The sequence below is a fragment of the Centruroides sculpturatus genome, unplaced genomic scaffold, assembly GCF_000671375.1.
Source record: "Centruroides sculpturatus isolate CEXI.00-Female unplaced genomic scaffold, Cexi_2.0 scaffold529, whole genome shotgun sequence".
Taxonomy (NCBI): domain Eukaryota; kingdom Metazoa; phylum Arthropoda; class Arachnida; order Scorpiones; family Buthidae; genus Centruroides; species Centruroides sculpturatus.
Window position 1 is genome coordinate 349,781 of NW_019384820.1, and position 27,754 is coordinate 377,534.

At 28.1% G+C, this 27,754-nt stretch overlaps 1 protein-coding gene across 4 annotated transcripts in view; it reads right to left on the bottom strand.

Moving 5' to 3' along the window:
- LOC111629914 (synaptic functional regulator FMR1-like) overlaps positions 1–27,754 on the bottom strand; it is a 54,090-nt gene that overhangs the window by 20,624 nt on the left and 5,712 nt on the right. For 2 of the 4 annotated variants that reach the window (XM_023373859.1, XM_023373857.1), the window contains exons 2-10: positions 18,363–18,468; positions 17,118–17,272; positions 16,315–16,380; positions 12,332–12,425; positions 7,928–8,044; positions 6,663–6,836; positions 6,082–6,160; positions 4,445–4,554; positions 4,029–4,067 (exon numbers count right to left, since the gene is read on the bottom strand). In XM_023373859.1, the coding sequence (XP_023229627.1) occupies positions 4,029–4,067; positions 4,445–4,554; positions 6,082–6,160; positions 6,663–6,836; positions 7,928–8,044; positions 12,332–12,425; positions 16,315–16,380; positions 17,118–17,215 (777 nt within the window). In that variant the 5' untranslated portion in view covers positions 17,216–17,272; positions 18,363–18,468. The remainder of the gene's footprint in view (positions 1–4,028; positions 4,068–4,444; positions 4,555–6,081; positions 6,161–6,662; positions 6,837–7,927; positions 8,045–12,331; positions 12,426–16,314; positions 16,381–17,117; positions 17,273–18,362; positions 18,469–27,754) is intronic. The other 2 variants (XM_023373860.1, XM_023373858.1) reach the window with 1 other exon arrangement.

Here is a 27,754-nt window from a genome sequence, read left to right on the forward strand (position 1 = left end):
GGCGTAGTCGAACGGTACACACTCGGTAAGTAATCCTATAATTTTTTGTTTATAGCATAGTTTATACGGATTACTCCCAAAAAATTATACGTGTTTTGGAAATGTTGAGTGGAATTAGTCTAGAATCGGTTAATTTTATAGAAGAAAACCTTTCGAACAGCCTTAGTCCGTAAAGTTCCCACCTATCGGGCTGCGATTGGCTCATATATTTAATCGTTCCTACAACGTAATTTTCGGTTAGCGTGGAACGTATCTAAGCGTTATAGGGGGGTCTCCTGTAATGCTTTTGTGACAACACAGACCTCCAAGAAATGACATGTTATTGAAGAAATAGAAAAACTCCTCCTAGTGTGGATAAATGAGAAGCAATTGGTTAGTGATATCATTTCCAAGATTATTTGTGAAAAAGCCAAGCAAGCTGCATAATGACCTTAAGATACAAGACATCACCACTTCTAAGGTATAGTAAATGAAATTTTCATTTTATTGTACAGTATGTATATATTTTATTTGCTGTTTTCACATTGTAATTTATTATTTAAAACATTTACAGTAGAGGCTCAATTATCCGACCCCTCGGTTAACTGACCGTCCTAGTCGGCAAATTTCAAATGTCCGCTATTGATGTGGCGCTACAATATTTGGCCATGTCTTGGCTACTTTAATATTATTTTTACGTGTTTTAGCTGGCAACACTCATTCGACCATGAAAGGGAGCCAGTATTTAAACGAGGCTTAACTTTCTAATTTTTAACGATACAATAGCGATGATTATTATTTTAAAAAATTTTTGTTAGGCTTAACATCGATGAAAATTCAACGCAAAGTAGGTTAATAGCGATATACTAATATACTAATTACATGGGATATAATAATATACTACACTAATAATGGATTTTTTCATACTTTTCGGTTATCCGCCCTTTCAATTATCCGACCAATCCCAGTCCCCAATTAGGTCGGATAATCGAGGCTCTACTGTAATTGTTTTATTTTTACCTTACATTATGTGTATCTGTTATTTAGGTTCATCGAAATAGGTATCATTCAGGGCTTGGGATTCAATTAATTCACTTTCTATTATTTCTAATGGAAAAAATTGATTCCGACTTCGAACAATTCAGAGTTCAAATGGCCTAGTATGACCAAATTAAATTCAAAGTACAAGGCACCACTGTACACAAAATTAGATCTGTTTTTTTTTTTTTTTTATCATTTATAAGGCATGTGGCAAACATGTTCCTGAGCGGGATTTAGCTCTGGGGGCATAATTTGGACACCATTGCCATATCCTATGTCTGTTTTGGCTTCAAAACTTAAATTTCAGTTTTTAATTTTTATTTTTGCAGAAAAGGTAAATTAGATTTTTTTCATTAGCCAATTATTTATTTTTGCATTTGTTTACTAATTTACTTGTGTATTTTTATTCTATTGATGCTCTAGTTTAATTATTCTCTCATACACCTTACCTTATATTTTCATTTTATTTTGCAAAGTTCCCAATAGCATCAATAAATGCAAACCATAAATTAAAGAGAATTGAAAACACACTATTTAGCTGGGAGTTGGAGACACTGCAGCTGTATTGAAAATTAAACAAACTTATAAACAGAAAATAGTATGCCTACTCCTCATAGTTTTTTGTTTTGATTGTGTTAATCACAAATACTTTATTTCAACAACTTTCAAGTTGTGTCAGTCAACAAATTCAAACTTTTTTGAAAATGGAGAATTATTGTTTATAACTGTTAATAAATCAAGTTGCAGTTGGTCAGCATCTGAAGAATCCAACAAGTTTGACTTATAGAAGACACTGTTGAGATATGTGACATTTTGTTTGAATATATAACATAATATATTTTTTATTCCTAGAATGTTTAAACACTTCAACTTAAGAAGGGATTTTCCCTGAGTTTTCAAACTGCCCATTAAAATTAAATGATTTATAAATATGTTCTTGTTTAGGTATTAAAAAACCATAAATCAAATATGAAATAAAAATTTATTTTCATATTTAAAAATTCAAACACAATAAATTATTGCTTGCAATTTGCATGGAAAAAAGTTTAAGACCAGGATCAAAAATTCATATTTTACAATATTCTAAAGTACAATAGACATTGCAAACTAATTTGCATACAGCCATATATTGTGTTTTCAGCCTTAAGTAAAAATAAGATCCAATAAAACATTAACAGGTGAAGAAAAAGGCAAGATATATATATGCATTCAGAGACTGGGAAATCTGAATGTGTCATTGCAAGCCTACTACAAAGATTAAAGACAGTAGTTCACAATTACTTAAAGGACCCTGACAATTATGGCAAAGCTAAATGTTGTGGTAGGCCTAGATATTTTTCTGCTAGAGATAACAGGTCAATATTGAGAACAGCTGTGTCCTCTGGTATGTGATTTAGTCAGATTACAGCTTCACTACAGCTACCTGTAATACCAAGAACAACAAGATATGTTCTGAAAACAAGTTCAATCCACACAAACATTAAAATGCCAAAACTGACAACCTCCCACATGGAAATGCAGCTGGACTTTGGAATGCATTTCACATTGGCCATTCAGATTTATGGAATCACAACTTTTAGTGAAAGAAAAAATTTAATCTAGATAGCCCTGATGGTGTGTGATACTGTTGGCATCAACCTCATCTTTTATCACATTATGTATAAGATGAAGGATCTGTGTTGATGTGGGTAGCTTTCACTCATCAATTAAAATCAGCTACTGCTTTCATTTCACCTCATTCAAAGGCAATTCACTATGAAGATGTGTTGGGAAATTATCTTCTACCATTATGAGATGAAGCAATGGATGAACATTTTATTTTCCATCAGGATAATGATCTTATTCAAAATGCTGCTTCACTCAAATATTTTTCACTTCATTGTATTACTTTTTTTATGTAAAAGGTCTGGTGAATTATAAGTATGTTCCTGGCAGTAGATTTGCTAACAACGAGTCACACATTACCATTCTTAGTCAACTCTGTGATACAATAAGAGAAACAAAAAGTTGGCTTTTCCATTGTAACATTCTCAGTGCAACATGCTCTCCTAGTTGGTGATTATCTGGCAAATACCAGATACCTATACTTGTACAGTCTCCTTACTCACCTGACTCTACTCCTTGAATTTCATGTCTTCACTAAAATAAAAACTTCTACTGAAAAGATGCATCAGCAAGAGGTAAAAAAGTATTGTGATAACTGTATTCAAGGAGGTAATGCAAAATAGCTTGCAAGATTACTTTAAAAAGTGATACAACTGTTGGCAGAAATATATAATTACAGAAGGGTTTACTTTCATGGTGGTCTTCTGTAAATACTTGTACTATTAATGTTATAAAAATTATAGAAAAAATTTATTTTTACTCCAACATATTCAAAATACATACACACAGTTTTATTATTATTTTTTTAATACAAAACAGTAGAATATACATATTAATAAACAAGTACCCATCCTAAATTTGAGAATATTAGAATATACTAGCATTATGACTAATAATGAATTCAATATCTAAAAAGAAGAAAAATTTTAACAACTTTAGTTCTCACTACTGCATTGATATTTGTAGCTGCATTAGCACTTTCTAAATCGATCAATTCAATATCATATTATTATATAAAATCTAATCATGTGAGAAAACATTTGTGTGGCAGTTAGATTAGGCTTTACTAATACATTTTCAATAAAATATTCTTGATGTTCTTGATATTTATAAATTATTAGTGTTCTTTTTAATGACTAAAATATTTGGTTTCTGCAGTACACACAATAGTGAAAAATTGAAACAAAGATTAAAATTACTCAACAAATAAAAAATTTTTCTACATGAGTATTTTTTCAATAATAAATAAAATCCCATAAGAATATTAAATAATTGCAATCTATGTTAATTTTAATTTTTTTTTTAAATCTTAATGAATAAAACTAACTCTTATTTTCAAGTTACAGAAAACATAAATATCCAATGCACATTTCATTAACATTAATTATTCAATAACATCATACCAGTGTCTGTTCTGTTCTTGTATCATTTTTTCCTCTAATCTGAACATAAACAGATAAACCTTATTTATTTGTTGTTTATCTTAATTTTTAAACAATATATTATTAACATAAATTAAGATATATCCATATCTATCTATCAATTTAATATACACAAACTACATTTAAAATTATTTTCATTAAGTAAATACTAAGATACTTAATATACTCTAAAAATTAATTTTAGTTGTCTCTTTAAACAAATTTTCTATTTAAAAGAAATTAATAAAATAATTAAAAACAAAAGTTTAATTATTATGACTCTTGATTCAAATTATGTTATTTAAAAATTTTTAAAAATTGTTATATTAATACAATTTTCATTCAAAAAATTCAATTTACAAAAAATTTTTTGTTTTACTTGAAAATTTTAAACATACCTCTTCTCTTGGAGTTTGGTTTTCATTATCACCTTCTATTTTCACACGAACTACACCAGATTTATCTACCATTTCTTGAATTATACGGCCATTTTTTCCTATAACTTTACCTAAGAAAAAATAAAAATAAAAATACAACAACATTAATTAAAAGAATACATTAAAATATGCTTATTGTAACACTTTGGAACTTGCCTATATTGATAACAACAATAACCAAATGTTAACTTTAAGCAGAATAAGTACACAACATCACAATAAGTGAAAATTCTGTTTTTTTGTTGACTGACATTGAAAAGATACTTTTAAAACAATTATAAACAATTGAAGTACAGTAAGAAATGCCAACAAGTTAAACTACTGTAGGATGAAATGATAATTAAAACAATTGACAATGATTGCACATTATCACCACATAGTAAGATTGATAATATGGAAAGATATCTTAAAAAAAAAAATGCTTATTTACTTTAAGCTAATGAAACTATAATCAAAATCTGATTATGAAAGCAAAGTTTTACAGTGTATTTTAACATATCTTTTAGGACATGCTCATCCTGATAATATTAAATAACTGATGATAACATCTGAGATTCAGAATAGATTCTACTGTAATAAAACATTATATATTTTTTTAAATTTTATTATTTGTCATCATCATATATCATCTCTGTTATTGAAATTTAAAAATTAAAGAACATTCCAAAACAAAATATTCTTGCTCATAAAACTTCAACATTTTTATTTCTTATAAATTATTGACCATTACATTAAATTATACAGGGTGTTCACTAACATTTTTCCAAATATGCAATATAGAAAAATCTGTTTTACAAGTATATGTATTGTACATAGTGCATTAATTCCATTGCAATGTTTACAGTAAGATAAAACACACAAGTTAACAAATGTAATAATTTTTATATATATTTTTGGAATAATTAAAACCAATAAAAAAATAAATCTTCTAAATTAGCAGTATCAGGTAACTGTATCTAGATCTTTTCATTATTGAGTTAAGTTATATATAATACAAGGTATTTTTTTCTTACTTTATTAAGAACTCTTAATTCAACAAAATCAGGCTGTAAAATGCCATTAAAATATTTAAAAAATAAAACTCTGTTAAAGTACGAGATAGAAAGACTTGTCTGGAAACCTCTTAAGATTACAGTTGCTGGCAAATTACAAATTACACAATTTATTAAATATGATTTATTTAAGTTTTAACTTAAATGTTAATTTCTGGATAATTCAAGTGACTGTCATTGCCCACATAGTGTTTACCTATGTGGGCAATAGGTGATAACAGATTGAAAATTAGTAAAGAATAAAATATGCATGGCAGATTTCTCTGAGAAGATATATTAATATGGAAGTTGGGATATAGATTGCCTCTGCAAATAGCTGTTTTTTAAAAATAGGAATCATTATAAATATATTAAATAAAATTAACATATTATGTATCTAATATTTACAATTGTAAAGATATTTTAATATTTAGTATAAGTAGGCATACAGATAATTATATTTCTTTCCAAATGTTATGATATATTCTATCACATTATAATATGCTAATATTATCCTTGAACAAAAACAGTGTTAATATAGTTTCATATTATTACCAAACTGCTTACCAACAAGATTTCGAGGCACTTGGATGGATTCTTCAGCATATTCTAACATACTTCTTGCTTTTTTCACAACTTCTTCAGTCTATTAATATTAATAAAAAATATAATACCAATTAATTTATAGTATAAAAACAATTTTCAAATATTATAAATAAGAAATTTAAAACAAAATGAATAACTTTACAATTAAAAACTAATTTTAAATTCAATTCAAGAATAGTTTTTCCTAGAAAGTATATTCATTACTATTTTTACATATCAAATCTTTTTGAATTAATTAATTTATTTATACGTATGAGTAAATAGATTCATACTCATTATAAAATATTAAATCCAAATCATTGGATAAATTTATCTGATGATTTGATTTAAATAAATATAATTTGAGAAGCATTACATCTTATAAAAACCATAGAATTTATTAGAGTACTTTATAATTAAAATTAAGTTGATCATAACAGTTATAAATAAAGATTATTCAGTAATGAATTACAAGTTGATTTTCATATTTTATATCATTAATCCATCATTTTATGTTTATTATAATTGTGAAATAAATTTTATAAGCAATAAATGTGAAATACTTCTCCATAAATCTTGAATGTACAAGTAGATTCTTCTAAATCAATTCCTGTAATCCCTTCCAATTTTCGAGCATTTTGAATATTTACTCCATGAGCACCAATAGCTAAACCCATAAGATCATCCCGAACACTAAATGCTTCAACATATCCTGAACTTGAATGAAGCCTTGTATTCTGTTAAAAAAATAATATTTCATTGCAAATAGCAATTCAAAATATCAGTTTAATTAAATATAGAAACATTAAGTATTTTATTTTTACAACAAAAAAAATGAAAACATTAAATATTGATTAATTACTGTTATTATTTTTGTTAAAAAATTTTTGTATATAAAACAATAATCTGTGAAAATCATTTCTTTAATGCATGCTTAAAATAAACTTTAATTATCAAAACTCCCTCAAAACTAAAACACATCTTAAAAATGCCTCAAACACTACTTCCAGGATATATCATCTTGAGTGCACACATTTTTGGACTCTTAAGTGATCCTCTTCAGGTATAAGAACAAGTTTGATCAAATTCAAAATATCAAATAAATTAAAAACACTAAAACCTATAATCCAGCAATTTTTTAAATAAGTGCAAATGTTTTCACCCATGTAGAGCTTGGCATCATCAGGCTAATTAATCCCCAGCTGCTAAAACAATGGGGGAATTGCTGTACATATGTGCAGAAGAAAGGTGACATAAGACAAGATAAATGGAAGTGAAAGGATAGTAAAATTTATAGTTCGAAAAAAGACTTCCATGCTAAGGGGAAGGAATCAACAAAGTGAAAATGCATTTGCATTTACTCTAAAAATTGCTGGATTATAGGTTTTAGTGTTTTTAATTCAAGTATAACCAGTTTTGAATGACAAAATATGATTAAATAAATATTGCCAAGTGAAAGACAGTTGAGTTACTACACATTTGAAAAATTTTATAGAAAGCCAATGAGCAATAACATGTTTAAAATGAATGTTATTGGTCATTGGCTTTTTTACAAAATTTTCAAATGCATAGAAACTCAACTTCTCTCACCTATCTAGCAATATTTATGAAATCTTTTTAATTTAAGTGAACTTGCTCTTATACATGAGGAGAATCTCAAGTGGCCATTTAAGAGGCCAAAAACATTTGTATGCTCAAGACGATATATGCTAGTAGTAGTGTTTGATATATTTTTAAGGAAATTATTACAAACTTTAATCATTATGAATATATCAATTTCTTTAAATTTTATAACAGAAACTACAAATAAAATTAGAAAAATGCATACCTCTAACTGACGTGCTGCTTCTTCAGTCCTGTTTACTAATAATACTTTTTGACGTAAATTTCGAAAATGCATTTCACTCAACATTGAGGCCCTTTTCTTTGCCATTTCTGACCGAGCCTATAATTAAATTTAAAAAAGAAAAAGTATTTTTAAAAAAGAAGAAATCATCTTAAGTTTTTATTTAGCAACTTATACAAACAGTATATTTTAGCACAAATGCCTTTAGTTATAGTTCAAAAATACAAGGAGCATTCCAAAAGTAAGTACTGTTTATGTATATCTTCCATGCATTTTGGCAATGTCAAGGTCACTTATACATAGTTACTTCTTCCACTCAAGAATGAAGTAACCAAGCAATATTTTTTTCTTGTATGTTCACATTGAGGATCACTAAGCATTGGTTATAATGTTCAAAACAATCAAGCGGCCCACCAGTTATAAAATACAATAGGCAATTTTTTTTTCGAATGTGAGAAATGTTTGACTACATGAAATTTACCAGAAAATTTGTGAAACTTATGGACTAAATGTGATAAGAAGGTATGGTGAGAAAGTGGGTTAGAACATTTAAGGAAGAAAGGACAACATTCATAAGGAGTGAAGTAGCTGCCCATCCTTAGTCAATGAAGACTTACTGAATAACATCAAAGAGAAGATTCATTCTGATACAGTTCACAATATCTGATTTCTCTAAAATTTCCTGACATTTCAAGATCTTCACTGCATGAAATTGTGACTAAACACTTCCCCTTCAAAAAAGTCATATTTGAGATGGGTGCCAAAAACAATTACATATATTTGCAAAACGAAACACATGGGATCAGCCTTAGAACTTTTCTTGTGTCTTAGCCTGCAGTGGTATGAAATTCTTTTGAAAAAATGAATTTTTCAAAAGAATTGTCACTGGTGATGAAACATGGATTTTCCATGTGATACCAGAAAACAAACAATCATTGCAAGGTCAGAAATGGTTCAGAGTCAGGAGGCAGCAGAATTCTATGAACAGGGTATCTTCAATTTAGTGTCAAGATATTATAAGTGCCCCAATTTGCCTGCTAATTATAATTTAATGGTAATTAAATAATTTTTGTTTCAATTGCCTACTTTTTAAATAGCCAAACAGTACTTACTTTCTGGATGTGTCTTGTACAAACACCATCTTAGTATAAAATTCTTCTAACATTTGTGTGTTTGGTAAGCAACAAAATTTAAATAAATTGAACTATCTTGCATAAGTTCAACAACATAAATTAAAAATTTGTTAAACCTACCAGATTATATTATCTGTGTCATCATTACATAGAAAAAACAACTGAATATTTAACTATTAAAATTACTTACTATGCTAATAAAGTAGTCAAATTTACAACTAAGAAACAGTTGAGATGAACAAAATTGTGAAAATTATCAACAAAGAAAATTTTAAAATTTATAGTAAATATATAAATAATGTAATTTAGACATATTCAAGAAATATAATAAAATTTTTAATTTAAAAGTTGTTTTTTATTTATTAATTAAAATTAAAGTTTATTCTTATTATAAAGACTACATGTATTACAGATTTAACCTTCATGATTAATTATTTAGGATAATGTCATCTTAGCATCTGATATGTTCTTTATAATGATCAACATTCTTTACTTTAAAAATTTTTTTTTGTTGAAAGAATCTTCCTTATTGGTTAAGTTTATGGTCAAATCAAGATAATGTAAAATTTTCCACAAAACAGTTCAGTTTACTGATATTAGATGGTATTAGTAAAACACTGTCTATATTAATTTTCTGATGTTCTATGCTTTAAATTTATTATAATAAAAATAACTATTATTTGTGAAATCTTATAAATTTATGTATTCTAAAGCAAGAAGTTAGCAGTTTTTCAAATACTTTTATATAACTTATAGAGAGGTAGCTCATAGTTATAAGCAATTTTAATATAATACTACCAAGTCATTGAATAGTAAAAATAAATTTATCTATTATGTCGAAAAATACTAAGATATGAAATACACTACTGCTATAAGATAGAAAAATGTTTTATAAATATATAAAAATTAATAACTAGTAGTTGAAATTGAAAAAAGTAAGTTGAAGTTTGACTTCACTGCTGGAAATTTGTTTCATTACAAACCTTCTGTCAAGTGATTAGTGCAAGAAAATTGGTTTTTGTTCTTGAGATAGTGTCAAATCACAAAAGAGATGATAAGTATCAATGATGGGGCAATGTTTGCTTGTTATTCTGGTGTAAACAGATATCTTAAATATATTGGATTAATAAAATATCTGTTAAATATAATTTTTTGAAAATTTCTTATGAATAAGTTATAAAAAGTGTATAAATATTCAAAGAAAATATATTTCTTGTTAAAATATACTTTTTGAATAATTTTGATTATTATTGAAAAAAGAATGCTATTAGAAAATGTTAAACATTTTTAATGAGATGAAAGCCTGATTTGATGATCTCAACTTATGGAAAGCAGCCTAGAAAAAATTAAAATATTAAAATGTGGAAAGTCAAAACAAAAAATATAATTTTACCTTGAAACATTTTTTTTTAACTTTGAAAATCAATATCAATATACAGTAAATTTTACNTGGTGGGCAAGGCAGTATCTCCCACTCCAATTCATTAATTTTTTCCAGGGTTCATCTTGTGCAGTCTGGTCTTGCATTATCATGTTGCAGAATAACGCCACAAACTGAAATGGCACAGAGCAAAGAAGCAATTACCATTAATTTATACAGGAAAAATTTTTGAGTGTTCATAGACTCAATATTTTGAGTCTATGAACACTCAAAAATTTTTAATAATACAAATAACATATCAAACCTAAAATAATGCTAACACATAATAAAAGCAGGAATAATATGATAAAATACACAGACTATATAAAGTAGAGCTGTAAGTACAGTGTATTTATTGAAACTATACTAGAAGTACCCTCTAGTAAATACCCTTTAAGTTATGAAAGTGCCAATCAAACCTTTAAATTCCACTTTCAAATAATTTCATCACTATCATCCATCCTTTCTATGTTAAGCTTATTGAAAAGATTGGCTAATTTTTTCTTAAGTAAATTATACCAGAACATTATACTTTGTACACCCATCAACCTGCTCAAGCAATAACTTTTTCTATACTACTATATAAAGAGACAACGTATTTTTCGTTTGTGACCACTAACCGTGAAAACTACTGAACCAATCGTTACCAAATTTTAACTGTAGCATCTTTACGACCCCCGGAATGTTTACCACTAATCAAACCTGCAGATTTTTTATTAATTAAATAAAACTACAATGGATTTTTCATCTAGGGTTAAGGCTTTTATGCCCAACAGATGGCGCTACGAGTATGACGCCCTAAGTTTGCTTTTCTGTGAGGATGAACTAAAGCAGATCATCTTCTATCTATCTATATAAATAAAAATGTAATGTTCGTTTGTTCCTACAAATTCCTTTGAAATTTTCACACAACACTGCATTCGAATACGCATGTGTTTTTATATAATATACATATCAAAATTCTCCCACTGGGGGGAGATGAACAGGATTAAGGCTTACCATAAAGAACTCTGCTTCTATTTCTACTATTTTAGATGCAGTTTTTTTGCGTTTTTGATTGCGTTTTAATAGGGTATGTCAACAGAATATACACTAAAAAAGGATTTTTCAATATTCCCCCCGTGGGGGAGAGGGAGAGGATTAAGGCTTACCTTGAAGAACTTGGCTTCTATTATACTATTTTAGATGTGGGTTTTTGCGTTTTTGATTGCGTTTTAATAGATTACGCCAAGAGAATATACACTAAGAAGAAATTTTTCGAAAAATTCCTCCTCCACACGGGGGAAGTGTTATACATTTATAATAGATACATTTTGAGCCACAACAACGCGTGGCGGGGTCTGCTAGTATTTTATAATTTGTGTATTAATGGATGCACAAATAAACTGATAAAGCACAGATGGTCACAGACACAATCAAAAGATATAGAAGCTTCATGTTGAATATGATCCCCAGGGAAGATGCTTGGAGACACCTCTCACTTTTCACTGCTCAGAATGCATAATGCCCTAAAATGACTTGCTGCAAAACAAATGCTAAATGCTATTTTTGCTTTTCACCTTTCTTGTAAAAGAGAAACCTTCTTTTGAATTTCTTTTTGTTAGCAAAACAGGTACCAATATAGGTCTTTTGTAAAAGTAAAGTGACATAAAGGTGAACTTTTGATAAGCAGGATATACCTAAACAAGTTTATTAACATTATAAACTAAGGATAAATTTCTATTAATTATGCTCAAAAATGTTATATATTTTTAAAAATTAATTTTATAATATATAATTGTATCTTCAATTAGTAACTAAATCATATGTATTTTAAAATAAATATGTACTCACTATTATAATAAGACTATTCTTTTCTGGATTGAGCCTACATACTGCCGCACCTATTGCTTTTTTAAATTCTTTATGAGCTGATTCCATTTTTGAACTGAAAGAGAAAATTAAAATAATAATAATTCAATTAAACCATAGAACTTGTAATGTTATGCATTGCGATTATATTTGAAAGTTTAATTAATTATAAAAAAATTATTGCTTTTATCTATTGTATGATACAGTTGAAATAAAAATAGCATTAATGGTTCTGGAACTGCTTATTATATATTTAAAATATTAGTTTTCTATAAAGGAATCACGCTAAGTAAATTTTAATAAAATTAAATTTCATTAAAATATCAGATAATGAAAAACGTTTTAGCAATTTAAAGTAGCTAAAAAATACCAAAATAAAATGGATAGTCTTTCAGAGTACAAACATTTTTTCAATAGCACATTATTTTTGTTTATAACGAATTTCTTTAATATTAGGGCAACTGGAAAGTAATGTCATTTTTTTTACATTAAGATCAAACAAATAAATTTTTAACTTGTTTTTATTTTTAATCAATGATGCAATCACTCTCATTATCAACAATCTTTTGCCATCTGGTGCGCAAATTTTCAATGCTGGATCCATAAAAATTAATTGGTTTTTGAGCAAAATATCTGAAAATGGCCTTTCGGATATCATCCAAATTTTAAAATTTTTTGTCACATAGAAAGTGTTGTGGCAATCAGAATAAATGGAAATCTGATGATGCAATGCCAGGCAAGTATGGTGGGCAAGGCAGTATCTCCCACTCCAATTCATTAATTTTTTCCAGGGTTCATCTTGTGCAGTCTGGTCTTGCATTATCGTGTTGCAGAATAACGCCTTTTCTGTTGATAATTGCTGGACACTTTTCAATTAAACATTGATTTACTCAATCCAATTGTTCACAGTAAAGGTCTGCATTCACAGTTTGTCCAGGTTTCAGAACTTCAAAATGAACAATTTTGCGAATACTTCACCAAACACACAAAAGCACCTGGTGATTTTGTGTTCTTGGTGGAGCATTTGGGATGTAAACCTGGCTTAGCAGTATTTTGTGGTGATTCATTCAGAGAGAGTCACTATCTTTTGCATTTTGAATTATTATAGAGGACCCATTTTTCATCTCCAGTGATCAAGCAATCAAAAAATGCTTCTGTATTGTGCCATTGAAGCAATAAGTTGCATGTGGTGGATCGGTCAGCTTTGTTTTCTTTGGACAGATTATGCGGGACCCAAACACCTGCTCTGCACACTTTACCAATCTGCTGCAAATGTTCTTAAATGATTGAGCATGATCGGTTAAGAGTGTTTAACAGTTCCTTGATTGTCTGACATGGATTTGCTTCCACTTCCTCCATTAACGCGCCATTGTCTAAAGTTGTTGGTCTTCCTGATCGATATGAGTTGGAAAGATCAAAATTATTGGATCTAAACTTAGAAAACCACTGTTGGCATTTACGAATGTAAAGTATTAAGTTATTTTTACGCCTTTTACAACAATTAGCGACACGACTTTGTGCCGGAAATAGCCATTACCTAACAGATACTTTATGCGGATTCGCATTAATGTGCTAGGCCTGGACTTTAAGTGTGAACTGAAAGAAATAATGACAAAGTTAGTCAAAACCAATCCAATATTTAATAATTCTAATAATGACTACAGTAATACCTCGACTTACTCGAACCCGGAGTTACGCGATTTTCAAATCTCGTTGATTTGTCTTTTGTTTGAGCGCCACGCAACCCTTGATTACTCATTCCCTCCACACTATTGTTCAGCTTACATGTTCGAACATGTCAAGCGGAATCGACACATAGCTACAATTTATTTTCTGTTATTTATTTCTGTGTTTGTTATATCTACAGAGATTCGAGAGACTCTACTATGTCATCCAAACGAAGTAGAACTAATTCTTCCGCATCAAACAAGAAAAGAAAAACTTTATCTTTGGAATGTAAAGTATTGGGTAAGTTGGGTAAGTTCGTAAAGTCGAACGAGTTAAATGAGAATGATGTCATCGTTATTCCTATTTTGTTAGACTTTTGGAACGATTTGTTACTAATGTGTTTAACTCGTTTGACTTTACGAACGTACCCATTATTAAAGCCTTCGATACAAAAATGAAAATTTGTGAATTGGCAAAGAAGTTTGATCTACCGGAATTGTCGGTCAGAACAATTATAAAAGGCAAAGAAAAAATTCTCGAAGCTGTGAAAAATGCTCAATCTTTAAATTCAAGCATCATTCGTAAACGTCACAGTATTATCGCTGAGATGGAAACAATGTTAAAATTATGGCGTAATAATCAAGTAAATGTGAAAAATTGTAAAATAATATAGGCCTAATTTGTTATACATNATTCGTAAACGTCATAGTATTATCGCTGAGATGGAAACAATGTTAAATTTATGGTGTAATAATCAAGTAAATGTGAAAAATTGTAAAATAATATAAGCCTAATTTGTTATACATATGTATTATCTAAGATTTTATTAAACATTTTTTTCTAAATTATTGTTTTCTTTAGTCTCCGGCCCCAATTAAAAATTATTTGTATGTATTTATATGCAAAATTATACCCCGAATTACGCGAATTTGACTTACGCAGTTACCGCTCGGTCCCACCTATCGCGTAAGTTTGGGGTATTACTGTATGTACAAAAATTAGTAACAACCAAACAACAAATTTATTCAAAGAAAATCAATAAGAATCAACCCGACAAAAAAACTCAAATCAATCTATTTGCTAACTTAAATCTATTCCCTTTTGGAATTCGACAAAAAATTCAAAGACTTAACTTATGAACTAAGGTCCTAATCATCATCTCAATATACTAGGAACCTTTTTCCTCAACTCTCAAGACTTTCTAATCTTCGATCCACAAATCGAATAACTTCAAATTGCCTTGGAACCACTTTATCGCTATCGGATGCCTCTTGTCGTTTGCTGCTACGAAGCTCACCTCAGTCATCTTCACTTGAGGTTCGGACTTTATACTATGAGGTGACGTCACAATTCTGATTGAGATCACTCCCCTCATTTACATACTTATTGCTAACAGTAAACTTTTCCTTTCTGCCTGGCAGCCTATTTCCCAACAATTCGCGCTAACCTTTTACATTATTCTTTTTTACAATTTTTCAGGATGTTTTATTCTTTAAGGTTTAGCAAGTTCCTAAGTTGTGCTTGTGGGATCTCCCCCTCTTTCTCGGTGCGGACTTACTTTTTTCCGCTCGGGAGCGCAAGTGTGCACGAGTTTTTTCTACTGCGCTTTTTTTTCGCCGGCGAGTTGGTTCTCTTTCTTCTATTTTTAAGTTTCTAAGGTGAGTGGTGAGGAAACCTTCGTCCTAACAAAACATAAGCCCAAACAAAATAGAATAAAAAGCAAAATAAAAAATAACTAAAAATAATGCTCGGACTTGGTTCCTTACACCAATGTCTAATGCACTTGAATATTGCAATGTGTTTGATAGCAACTGTTGCATTACTACCTTTGTAAAACTCAGAAAGCATACAATGCTGGATATGTACCTCTTCTAGTATTTGGCTGGCCATTTCACCCCAAAAAATTAAGATTTAATTATTTACAAATAAACAAGTCACTTTAACCTTAAAATATCTTTTGCACAGCTTTGAAGTACACAATGAGCTGATAAATGATAAACAAGTATTGACGTGTAGAAACACCATTACTTTCCGGTTTACCTAATATAATCAGTATATTACAGTATAAAAATTTTTAAACTTAATTTGTGTTTGAAACTATTTTATCATATAATTTTTTCCATACAATTTATTATTATACATTTATTTAAAAACAAAATTTATCACGATTTGACAATGTTGAATAATGAAGATTCTGTAAGCAATATAATTTGGAGACTGATGATAACAGCACATTTCATTTGCATCAATATATACTATAAAAATATTAACATGTTTTCTAAAAACATAGTACTTACTATTCTTGTAAATCTTCTGGAACTTCCAATTCAAATTTTGGAAACGTGCTTTTTGTAACAGGTGGACTAAATAAAAATAAATATTTATTAATAAAGAAAATATGCAAACATCTTTTGTAAGATTTTTTACATTTTGAAATAATCATGTTTAAAACTAAATTATATCTTTTTAAATAAAAAAAGTGTACTTGAAATAAGAAAAATTATCAACATCATAATTCATTTTTCTATTTTAACTACATTATATGACATTAAAATAAAACAGAATTTGATTATAATTTAATTATGGAAGAATTGCAATATTCTAAAAAATATTAGTCATAAAACTTGATACAAATGTAACATGCAAAAAATCAAATAAAAATAAAAACAAATTAAATACCAATTGTAAAAATATAAAATAAAACAATACTCCATAGAATCATTGGATTTTATTAATAATTAAATATTAAAATGTTAGTAACTACTAATTTGTTTCAAGAAATAAATTCAATGCCAAACCTTATATAAAACTTTTGTGTGTATCAAATTATAAACAAGCAACACAAACTATATAAATTTCTAAAGTAAATTATATTTAGTCAAATCTACTCTCTTCAAAATTCAACAACACATAGTGAAAATGTATTCATTTTATTATACTACAAATCAAAAATTTTTTCACAAATTTATATAAATTTTTAATAATTATTGTTTAATGAAGAAATTCTAAAAAAATGAATTTATCATTTCTTATATATCAATATAGAAAAAGTACTAAAATTTTAATTTCAGAGAATTAATTGTATTTTTATAAATCTTACTTTGTATTCTTAGGACGAAGTCTTTCACTAGCAACTATTTCTGTATATGCTGTTTCCCAACCTAAATACTCCACAACATGAAAGTCACCCTTTATCATTTTAACTGTAGCACGCCACCACCCACATGCTTCTTGTTCATTTGCTCTTGAAAATACCTAATTAAAAATTCATTATCAGTTATTTTCAGCATCTTCAAATATTAAAATCAGAATATATTGTGAAATATACTCTCATATATATGTTAAATTTATTTATTTTTTAAATATGTAAACAATCGCAGTTTATGAATTTTTTAGGCAATGACTTAATTTTTGGAAACTTTCAACATTCAATATTAAAAATAAGATAATATTAAAAAATAAGTAATAAGATAGCTATTTAAACAATATTTAATCTGTAATATCACAAACATTTCAACAAAATATTGTCCTTAAAACAAGAAAAACTCAAGCAACTTAGCAAAATTCCAGAAGTCCAAAATTTACTGTTCACATGCAATGTCTTTAGAAAGATAATTTCAATTTCAATAAATATAAGAAATAATTTTGTTTTTAATTTTTATATTTCTAATAGCCTAATGGAAATTTATAATTACAGTAGTACATCAATTATCTGAAAGTCAATTATCCGAAAGAATTCCAGTCAGAAAATTTAAATTTTCACCAGTGCTATGACGCTGCAATCTTTGGCTATGTCTTGGGCTACTCAAATATTTTATGTTTTTGATACTAAATTAACTTCTGAAGTATAATTTTTTATTGTTTTTATATTTTTCAATATATTTATTTTGTTTGTACAAAATAAAAAAATAATTTTTAACGATACANTGACATCTGAATCAACATTTGACTAAGCATAATCTGCATGTATTTGTCCAAACTTTCCTCAGCTTCATTGACTTACTCAGAAGTTGTGAAGGAAGATGTCTGGATTAGCAAAAGATTCAGGGGTTTGCACTGAACCTTTTATGTTATTTTATTACTTCAGTTTTCTTGAGACATCCATCACTGTAAGCCTCATTCATTTCTTTATTTCAGAAGCACTTAAATCATGTCTGACACAATGAATTTAATGCCTTTGTTCCATTGTTAACACAGCTTTTGTTTCAAAATGACTATCAATGACAGACTATTATTAAAAAAAACCTACAAACAAAAATAAAACCAACAGGAATACCTGTACTGCATAGACAATACAACTCTACATCAAATTATCCATTTCAACACAAAATAATTTTGATTATACCTCAACCTCCTGTCCTTCTGTAAAATCAGCTTTATCACCATCTTTGGATGACGAGGAAGGTGGCAATCGAACTCTGCGAAATGGAAATTTACTCTCTGGTTGCCAACTATTAAAAGGTAAAAAAAAAATTATTAAAGTATGTAAAAAATATTAGGATACAAATATTTTTAAATTTATATCTATTAATATTTAAAATTTTATAAATTCTTTATTGAACAAAAATGTTATTTCTTAAATTTACTTCTAACAATTAAATGATGATTAATAAACTATTGCAATATAATTAGAAAACTCAAATTTCAAATAAATATGCTTGCATACAGAAGTTAATTTTGTTCATGATTTAGGTATCTAGTAAAATTCAAAAGCATTATCAGAAGCTTTAAATAAAAGTTATACAATTACAGAAAAATTATTTCTCTTCTTATGAAAAATATTACATTAATTAAAGCAGACTACTGATTATTATTGAAAATCATAAGCATTCATCTTTCACCAGTATTATCTCTAATACAAGACTTATCAATGGACTTCTCATCAAGTTTTTTCTTTTTAAAGTTAAAATGTATTAAAACCTAAATCTAATGAATACTTAATGAGTTAAATATTTTAACATTTGTCCATGATGCTTCAAATGTAATCACATTAGTGTACAAATTTCAATTCCTTTTTTTCATTTGCATTGAAAAATTCTATTATTATAAAACTACAATATTATGTAGAGTTCCATACTCATTTGAAAAGATGACAATTTTGCTTTTGCATGGTCAAATTCTAATCCATCCTAGTCCTTGTATTTTTATTCAAATTTGGTTACTACTGTATTCAGTCTGCCTTAGAAATATTCTTAAAAACTTTTATTTTTTTGTAGTCTATTACTGATTATTTTTTTCTATGTCATTTTCACTATAATCTCATGCATTTCTACGTTGTCTTCAAATGACTAAAATTTATTATGTATAAAAAAAAATAATTCCAAACCTATATACCTCTTCAAAACCCCACAGAAATGTCTGTGTATGTGGTTTCATATATAAATTTTTATACATTTCATGACACTAAAATTTGAATAATATCTAAAGAATTTTAAATAAAAACACAGTTATAAATAATAGTTTTGACCTATTTTTACTATTCAAAATAGTTTAAAACTATGAAGTGTCAAAATTAAAAAAAAAAAAAAAAACTAAGTGTAAAAATGATTTATGGGGAATAATAAAAGCATTAAGAAATACTTGAAAGGGTGCATTAAATAATACATAGGGCCATAGAAATGTCAGCATTTATTAAACATGCTGAGCCAAAGCTTTGCTTCAGTCAAAAAGCCACTTTCCACTACCAAATATGTAAATGATTCATACTTGTCTTAAGTATAAACATAAATTAATGGCAAGGGGCTTGAACACAGTTTGAGGAAGCAACTTGTAAGCATATTAATTGTATCAAAAAATAAGCAACTGTAACAAAACTTAACTTGTGACTAAGTATACTTTTACAACAGTAAACACATTAGATATTGTCTGAATATTTTCCAGATTCTCTGAAACTAGTCCACAGATCCTAGTTTAGAAGATTTTGATTTGATGTGTCTCACTATTACTAACAAAACTCTAAAAAAATGTTTTATTATTTTTCACAAGACGTGTCTGTTATCATAACTCTACGGATAAATTTCAAAAAGGAAGATCAAGTTTTAGGCCAGCAATTGTAAAGTAAACTGCATGACAATTTTAAGGTACTCACATTGAATGTTTGAGACATTCATAGAACTCCAATTATCCAAGGTAATGTGGACTAATGCAAACTTGGATACAATAGATGATAACAGCAATTTCAGATTAAAAATTACAAATTTAAAAGATTTATATGTTATATCATTTTCCAGCTTTTTTTAAATACTTTTTTGGATTTAATCATATAAAAGAAAATTTTTTACATCATTTACTACACAGCTAATATATTTACAATAATTTTAAGAATAAAAATGTGTATTCTCGTAGTTATGTTTTAATATGAATGTTTATCTACCATTGAAGTTAAATAAAAGGTAACAAACAAATTATTTTTCAATAAATGTTATTGTTTTGAATTTTATGAATTACAGTATAAGAAAAATAATGTATTCACTTACAGGTTTACTTCAGATAATGCAAACCCTTGATTAATTGAGAACTGAATAATTGATGACAGCATTTGCAATGTCATCAATTGTTTAAATGCCAGGCTTCATAAATTTCTTCTCTTGTTTTTTCAATAATTTCATCATTGATACCTGTTTATGGACAACCTGGACATTCATTGTCTTCAATAGACATTTGTCCATTTTTGAAACATGTGCCACTCAAAATATTGAGTTCTACTCATTGCATTATCTCCAGAGGCTTTTTTAAGCATTGTGATAATGCTTAAAGATGATATATATAATATAACAAAATTTGACAAAAAACTAAATAATGATATCTATTACAATGTTTATATTACAATTGGCCACATGCTGAAATTCAGCAGGCAACTGATTGTAGTGCCACATCAGTCCTGGAATTTTTTGATAGCACCTTGAAATATGCCTTTAAGTCAAAATACATTTGTTTATCTTTTGAATACACTTTGCAGTTTACAGTTTTTTTTAGCCTTGGTGAATTGTAATGCGTTCATTCAACTGCTATTTCATATCTGAATTAAAATAAAATATCAAAGTTTCATCACATATGAATAGTTTAGAAAATGTTGACCCATCCCTTTCAAACTGAGCAATCATTTCCTTGTACAAATCAACTTGATGCTGTTTTTTGTTCTGTAATCAAGTTGTATGGAATCCAATCAACACAGATTTGGACATTTGCAGGTGGTGTCTTACAGTTTCATAAACGATACCAAAAGAAAGTGACATCTGAATCAACATTTGACTAAGCATAATCTGCATGTATTTGTCCAAACTTTCCTCAGCTTCATTGACTTACTCAGAAGTTGTGAAGGAAGATGTCTGGATTAGCAAAAGATTCAGGGGTTTGCACTGAACCTTTTATGTTATTTTATTACTTCAGTTTTCTTGAGACATCCATCACTGTAAGCCTCATTCATTTCTTTATTTCAGAAGCACTTAAATCATGTCTGACACAATGAATTTAATGCCTTTGTTCCATTGTTAACACAGCTTTTGTTTCAAAATGACTATCAATGACAGACTATTATTAAAAAAAACCTACAAACAAAAATAAAACCAACAGGAATACCTTTAAAGGCTGGTTACAGTTGTCATACTTTTCCAGAAATTCAGGTTAAAAAAAAAACACAAGTATTATTCTACATATTAAATGATCAACCCTCAGATATATATATATATATATGATATTATATTTAATTAAAAATTAGAAAGTAGTTCTTTTTAGAAGTACTTTCTAATATTTCTAATTTTTAATTAATTAATTAAATAATTAATAATCCTTAACGCCCAGTCCTGAGTTAACTCGGGCATGTTACATAGCGTTACAGAAAATGTGGTCCTTTCGGCCCCCCAATTTTTTTTTTGATTTTTGGAATGTTTTTTAAGTCTCCAAATTTTTTCAAAAATTTTTTATCATGATTTTAATTAGCCTTTGATAAGGCTTGATTAAGGCTTAATTGTTTTTTAATGGGATTTTTTTATCAAATTTAATTCATCGTTCTAAAGTTGTAGTGCAGGGATTTTACTTCGGTAAAGTTATTTAAAGCTACTTTTTGATATCAAAAACGACCTCCAATAGTTTTTTAATTTTTTAATTAATAGATTTTATTATATATAAGTTTAATTAAGTCAGGGGGGGTTGGAAATCGCAATAAAAATTTTAATTTTTTAAAAATATTTAAAAATATACGGCCAACTAGTATAGAAAATAGAATACTTAGATTAGATTCCAAACATTTCTCAAAGAACTCAAAATACATTTATTATTAATATGTATTATTATATTAACATAAATCAAAGTAAATTAAAAATAATTTTATTCTGAAATAAATCACTATATGAATTTAATAAAAAAACTTCTACTTGTGGATAGAGCTTTCCTAAGTTTTCACTCCTGGGAAATTATAATTCAAAACATTCCTGGAAATGAAGTCAAGTAAGCTGGACACATCTAGTGCTGTGCCAATAAGATCTATCAAACTGAAACTAATGAATATTGGTATTTGTTGTCAATAATAAATGGACTTTGTTATGCAAAAAAGCTACAACCATCAATATATTTAAACTGAGTAAATTGCAGTTAAAATTTTTCATTAAAAAAAAAAAATACAACTCTACTTGAGAAAATTTCCATTTTTTTTTCTATAGAGTAATTTCAAATAATTCAATATAAAGCAATAACAACTTTTTTTTTTGAAAGAAACTATACATTTTTGGAAGTAGGTAGAATTCTGCATTTTGCAAAATTGATCAAAAAGTGTTTAAAATGACATTCCTAGCATACTTAATCAATTTACTTTTTAGTTTCAGAAAAGATACAAGTTAAATAAAAAACATTACATACATTAATCATCATTTTAATCAATATCAAGTTGCCTCACATTAAAGCTGTCTACATCTTCAGCAATCCTACTGTGACATCACCTTTAAGTTCATATAAAATGTCAAAGCAGTCTGCTGGAATAAAATGCATCATTTCATTTCTTCAAATTGTCAGGTTTTAACTTAGCTACAGTCTTGTCATTTGGCTGTAATGATATTGTTAGATCATTAAAAATATCTATTACTTTTTCAGTAGACTTCCTGCCTCAAGTAACTTTGTTTATATTAATTACTTGGATAGGTTACCTGTGTGGTTTGTTTTTGTTCTGTAAAATGAAGATTGCACAATACTAAATTTTACATGACTTCAACCCATTTTTTGGACATTTGAGGGTTAGTAGTTTTTTGCATAACCAGGCCCAGAATTCAAAATTCTATTTATTGCTATTATTTTAAGAAACCCACATATAAAATAACTTCCATTTAATAAAGTGTTTTGAATAAATTTGATTGTCTGTTTTGTCTATTAATCAAACATTCATAAGCTGTTCATTATTATGAGTAAAAGTACTTAACTGTGAAAAAAATTGATGAAAATAGTGACATTAAATTTAAAAATTTAATGTTCTTGAAATAATATTCACAGCATTATTTTCTAACAGATGGCATATGTAGCAATTTGACTTAAAACACTAAACACACATCTGAACAAATTTAAATCTTGTTATTATTCCCTATTATTGACAATAGGGAATACAGTAATAACAAAGTAATATGATTAATAAGAAATATGACAAAACTGTGAGGGATATACAGAAAGTAAAGAATGTTTGGCTACAAAAAAGGAAAACAATAGTAACAACAGGAAAGAAGTTTTATTAAGTAATTAGTACAAGACCATTTACTTTTCTACATAGTTACCATCATGATTAAATCAATTGTAGCACAACACTAGTTTTTGGATTTCTTTTGTCTTCCACTGTCAGTTCCTTTAGCCAGTTAGTGACAGGTTTCACCTCATCATCCATTCCAAATTCACCTGAAAACTTTTTCAGCTTGGGAAAGAGGTGAAAGTCACTGAGGACCAGTTCATGACCGTATGGTAAATGGTCGAAAATGTCAAGCTAAATTTCTGAAGCATAGCTTGAGTTGCTGCAATAGTGTGTGGTTGCACATTATTTTCCTTGATTAAACATTAAACACCATTTTCTCACATTTGCTTTGCTTTGTTCGTAATGAATCACCATACATTTCTGCAATGCAATTTGTTTATAAATTTCTGTAGGACAAACGTTTTTGCATTTAGAAATCAAACACTTCATACTTTACATTTGGCAGGATTTAAAATTTTTGTACACATGTTAACCTTTGACAAAACAGTAACAATAAGTCTGTTATCAAAACTCTACACATGCTAAGCCAACACAATAGAGAACAAATTGACCTTGAATCGATGGCAGTAATTTACCTGTGCAGAGTGCTATGTGCAAATGTTCTTTATTATGGATATTCCTCATAATTAAGAGATTCTAATTAATCTGAAGAGTTCAAATTCAATTGAGTTTGAAACTGTTTTAATGATTAGAGAAGGAAAAGGGAAAAATCACTAACTAAAGTTTCCCAGAATATGAGCTATCATCTACAGCAAACAGAGTTTGACATCGAGACCCAGAACTGCAACATTGATGTTTGCCCAGCAGGGGAAGAAATAGGTCTTCCCACGTCGTTAACAAACTCAAGTATGAATTAGTACATGGAGTGTGTAAACTATATTACAAAATGGAAAGCTAGAAAACTTGAAAGTGGAAATGCAGATGAAAAACCTTAATACAGTGGGTTTATGTTAGACTTGATATGAAGAGTCAGGAGAATTCTCTAATGATGATGTTAAAATTATATATTGTGGAAAAGACAGGAATGAATGATGTGGCCTTAGTCCTTGAAAAGAAAATCAAAAACTGCATGATAGGAATGGATATGATTACTGACAGGATAATGATGGTGACACTCAAGACAGTACCTAAAGATATTGTACTGATACAAAGACATGTACTGAGAGGTAATGGTTCAATGAAAGCAATTATACAAGAATCAGTAGAAGGGAAAAAAAGAAAAGAAAGGAGGAGAAAGATGGTGAATGACTTAAAGGATAGCATTGTATATGAGAGAATGAGGAGTTTGGTATGGAACTGAGAACAATGTGGATATAGCTCAAGAACCTGCTTGACAAATAGCAGGTTCTTGAGCTATATCCAGATGATGAACCAATGATAATGTCATAAAATATTGTTATGACATGTACAAGATTGCATTATTATGTAAAATATTAATGTAAAGTTTTTACTGTAATAAATATCAATCTATTTTTCATAAATGAAAGATATATATTTAAAAATGATTTATACATTAAAAATTAAATAACCATTTTTAATTTAAAATATTAAATCAATGTTTCCTATCTACAATAAAATTAATTTATAAAATGGAAATGTTTATTCTAAATCAGTGGTTCCCAATTAGTTTTTCCTGCATACCACTTCAAGAAAGAGCTCAAACTCGCGTACCCCTTATAGAAAAAATTCATATTAATCTATACTAATATTATAAATTCGAAGGTAATGTTGGTCTCTGTCTGTCACCTTTTCATGTCTAAACCACTGAACAGGTTTTAATAAAATTTGGTACAGACATAGCTTACGTGTTGGAGATGGACATAGGCTACATTTTACTGCAAGAAAATATCTTACTCCCACGAGAAAATTCGATATAATGCGGGCGAAGCTGTGGGTAGACAGCTAGTGATATATAGAATAAGTTTTTTTTTTTTACATTTATTATCTTTAAAATACAATTCTAATAATAATGAAAACAACATAAGGTTATTTAATTTTAATGAGACAAATGTGCACAATTTTCTTTGCACAACTTTGTAAAATCTGGTTGCTTTTTGATCAGCTTCAGTCTCAAGTCATCTTCAAGTTGAAGTCGGTGATGATGTTTAGTTTTCATGTTTGTCATGACTGAAAATCTGCTCTTGCAGAGGTATGTTGTGCAAAATGGTAGTAAAAATTTTATTGCCGCTTCGCTGACATGATAAATGTCTTTTAGGTCAGCCCAAAAATTACCCAGTGATTGCTCTGCAAAACAACTCTTGAGTCTGCTGTTGCATAAAATGTCTATTAATTCCTCTTGGTCAAAGATGGAAAGGTGGTCGGTGGAGTTACTCGCAATAGTGACAAAAATTTTCAAAATTAATCTCGCGAAAACAAATTGTGTTAATTGTACAATTTTTGTTTCTTGCATAAGAATTTCATTTAGGTATTGTCACAAATGCATTTTTTGATGAAATTTTGAGAATATTTTTAGTTATAAATAAATGAATTTGTGCATTCGACATCATGTTGTAAATTGCCAAATTTTTGATGGTCCACCCATTATTTTTTTTATTGCTTCATCTCATGCATTTAAATTTTAAATTGACCAATTTTAGATTGCTGCGCATATCCCTTCATGCAATTTCGGGGGTATGCGTACCACTAATTGGGAACCATTGTTCTAAATTATTAAATTTTCTCTTCTAGGCTTTATAAAAAAAATGTTCAAAATTAAAATTATTATTAGATTGCAATTTGATAAAATTGTAGACCTATATAAATTCCCACTGTTGTCCATCCATCTTTCCTTAATCTCAAGAATGAAGTCAGATAGATGAAATCTGAGACCAGATATGGAAACCTTAAGGCCCCAATTAACTATATATAAACTTCTGATGAAAACCAAAAGCCATGTTATTTACATTCAAAACTTTTCCCCTGAAAGCAGTTAGCAATGACCACCACAACTCTATTGTTAAAGGAAAAGTATAATGTACAGGGACAAGTCATTAATAATTTGAGGTAGAGAGCATATATTTTAAATTAAAAATAGGATTAAAAATTGCAGCCTGGCATTGTGATGATGTCACAATAAATAATTGCTCATTAAATTTAACAATATTACAATATCAGTTCATAAATTAGTATATTTTAATCAATTAGAGTAATAACTTTCTTCAAAAAATTTGTTTTAATCATTAAATTTTATAATAAAACATATTTCAATAAATGTCCCCAAAATAAAATAAAAATTAAAAGTAATCAGCAGACCAAAAGCAATAAATATACATATAATTTACAAACTTTCAGTGTAGTCTATCTAAAATTTTCAAAGAATTTTAAAAAATATCAGAAACATGTTTTAGAATAATTCAGATAATTCCATGAATGAATTTTCCTAGCAAAAACATTATATTAACAATCATTAAATATAAAAAACTTATGTATATAACTGTAGAAATGATGACAAGCTTTTTTCATTTAATCTTATTTCATTAAATCATTTTAAATTAAATTTATTAATCATTAATATTGTTTGATATAATTTTATAAAATATTAAATGTTTATTGAAATATAAAATATTTAATAAACTATAAAAGCAAAATAGGAAAAAAATTCGGCAATGATTTGTATAACTTTCCTAGCTATTATGAGATCTTATTTAGAACATAGCTTTTATAATTTTAATTATAATATAAATTAATAAAATTGTGTGTGGTGCCATCTGTTATGAGACTTTTATAAAAAGCTTTTTATATTTTTAATTACTATAAAATGTAAAAAAGCTTGATTTTGAGAGTAGGGGGGAAAGAGTTTTATTAAAAAAAGCATAAATGTTAATAATGAGTAAATAGTCTAAGTCTAACCCTACTGGAGATACAAACAACTCCCTTTATCTTCCCACCCCCTCGACCTTTAACCACCAAAATTTAATAGCATCAATGCCTCTCATATACAAGTCACTATGACAAATTTTGTTACTTAATGTTTACCCATCCTGAGATAATAAGTGAAATAGATGCCAACACAC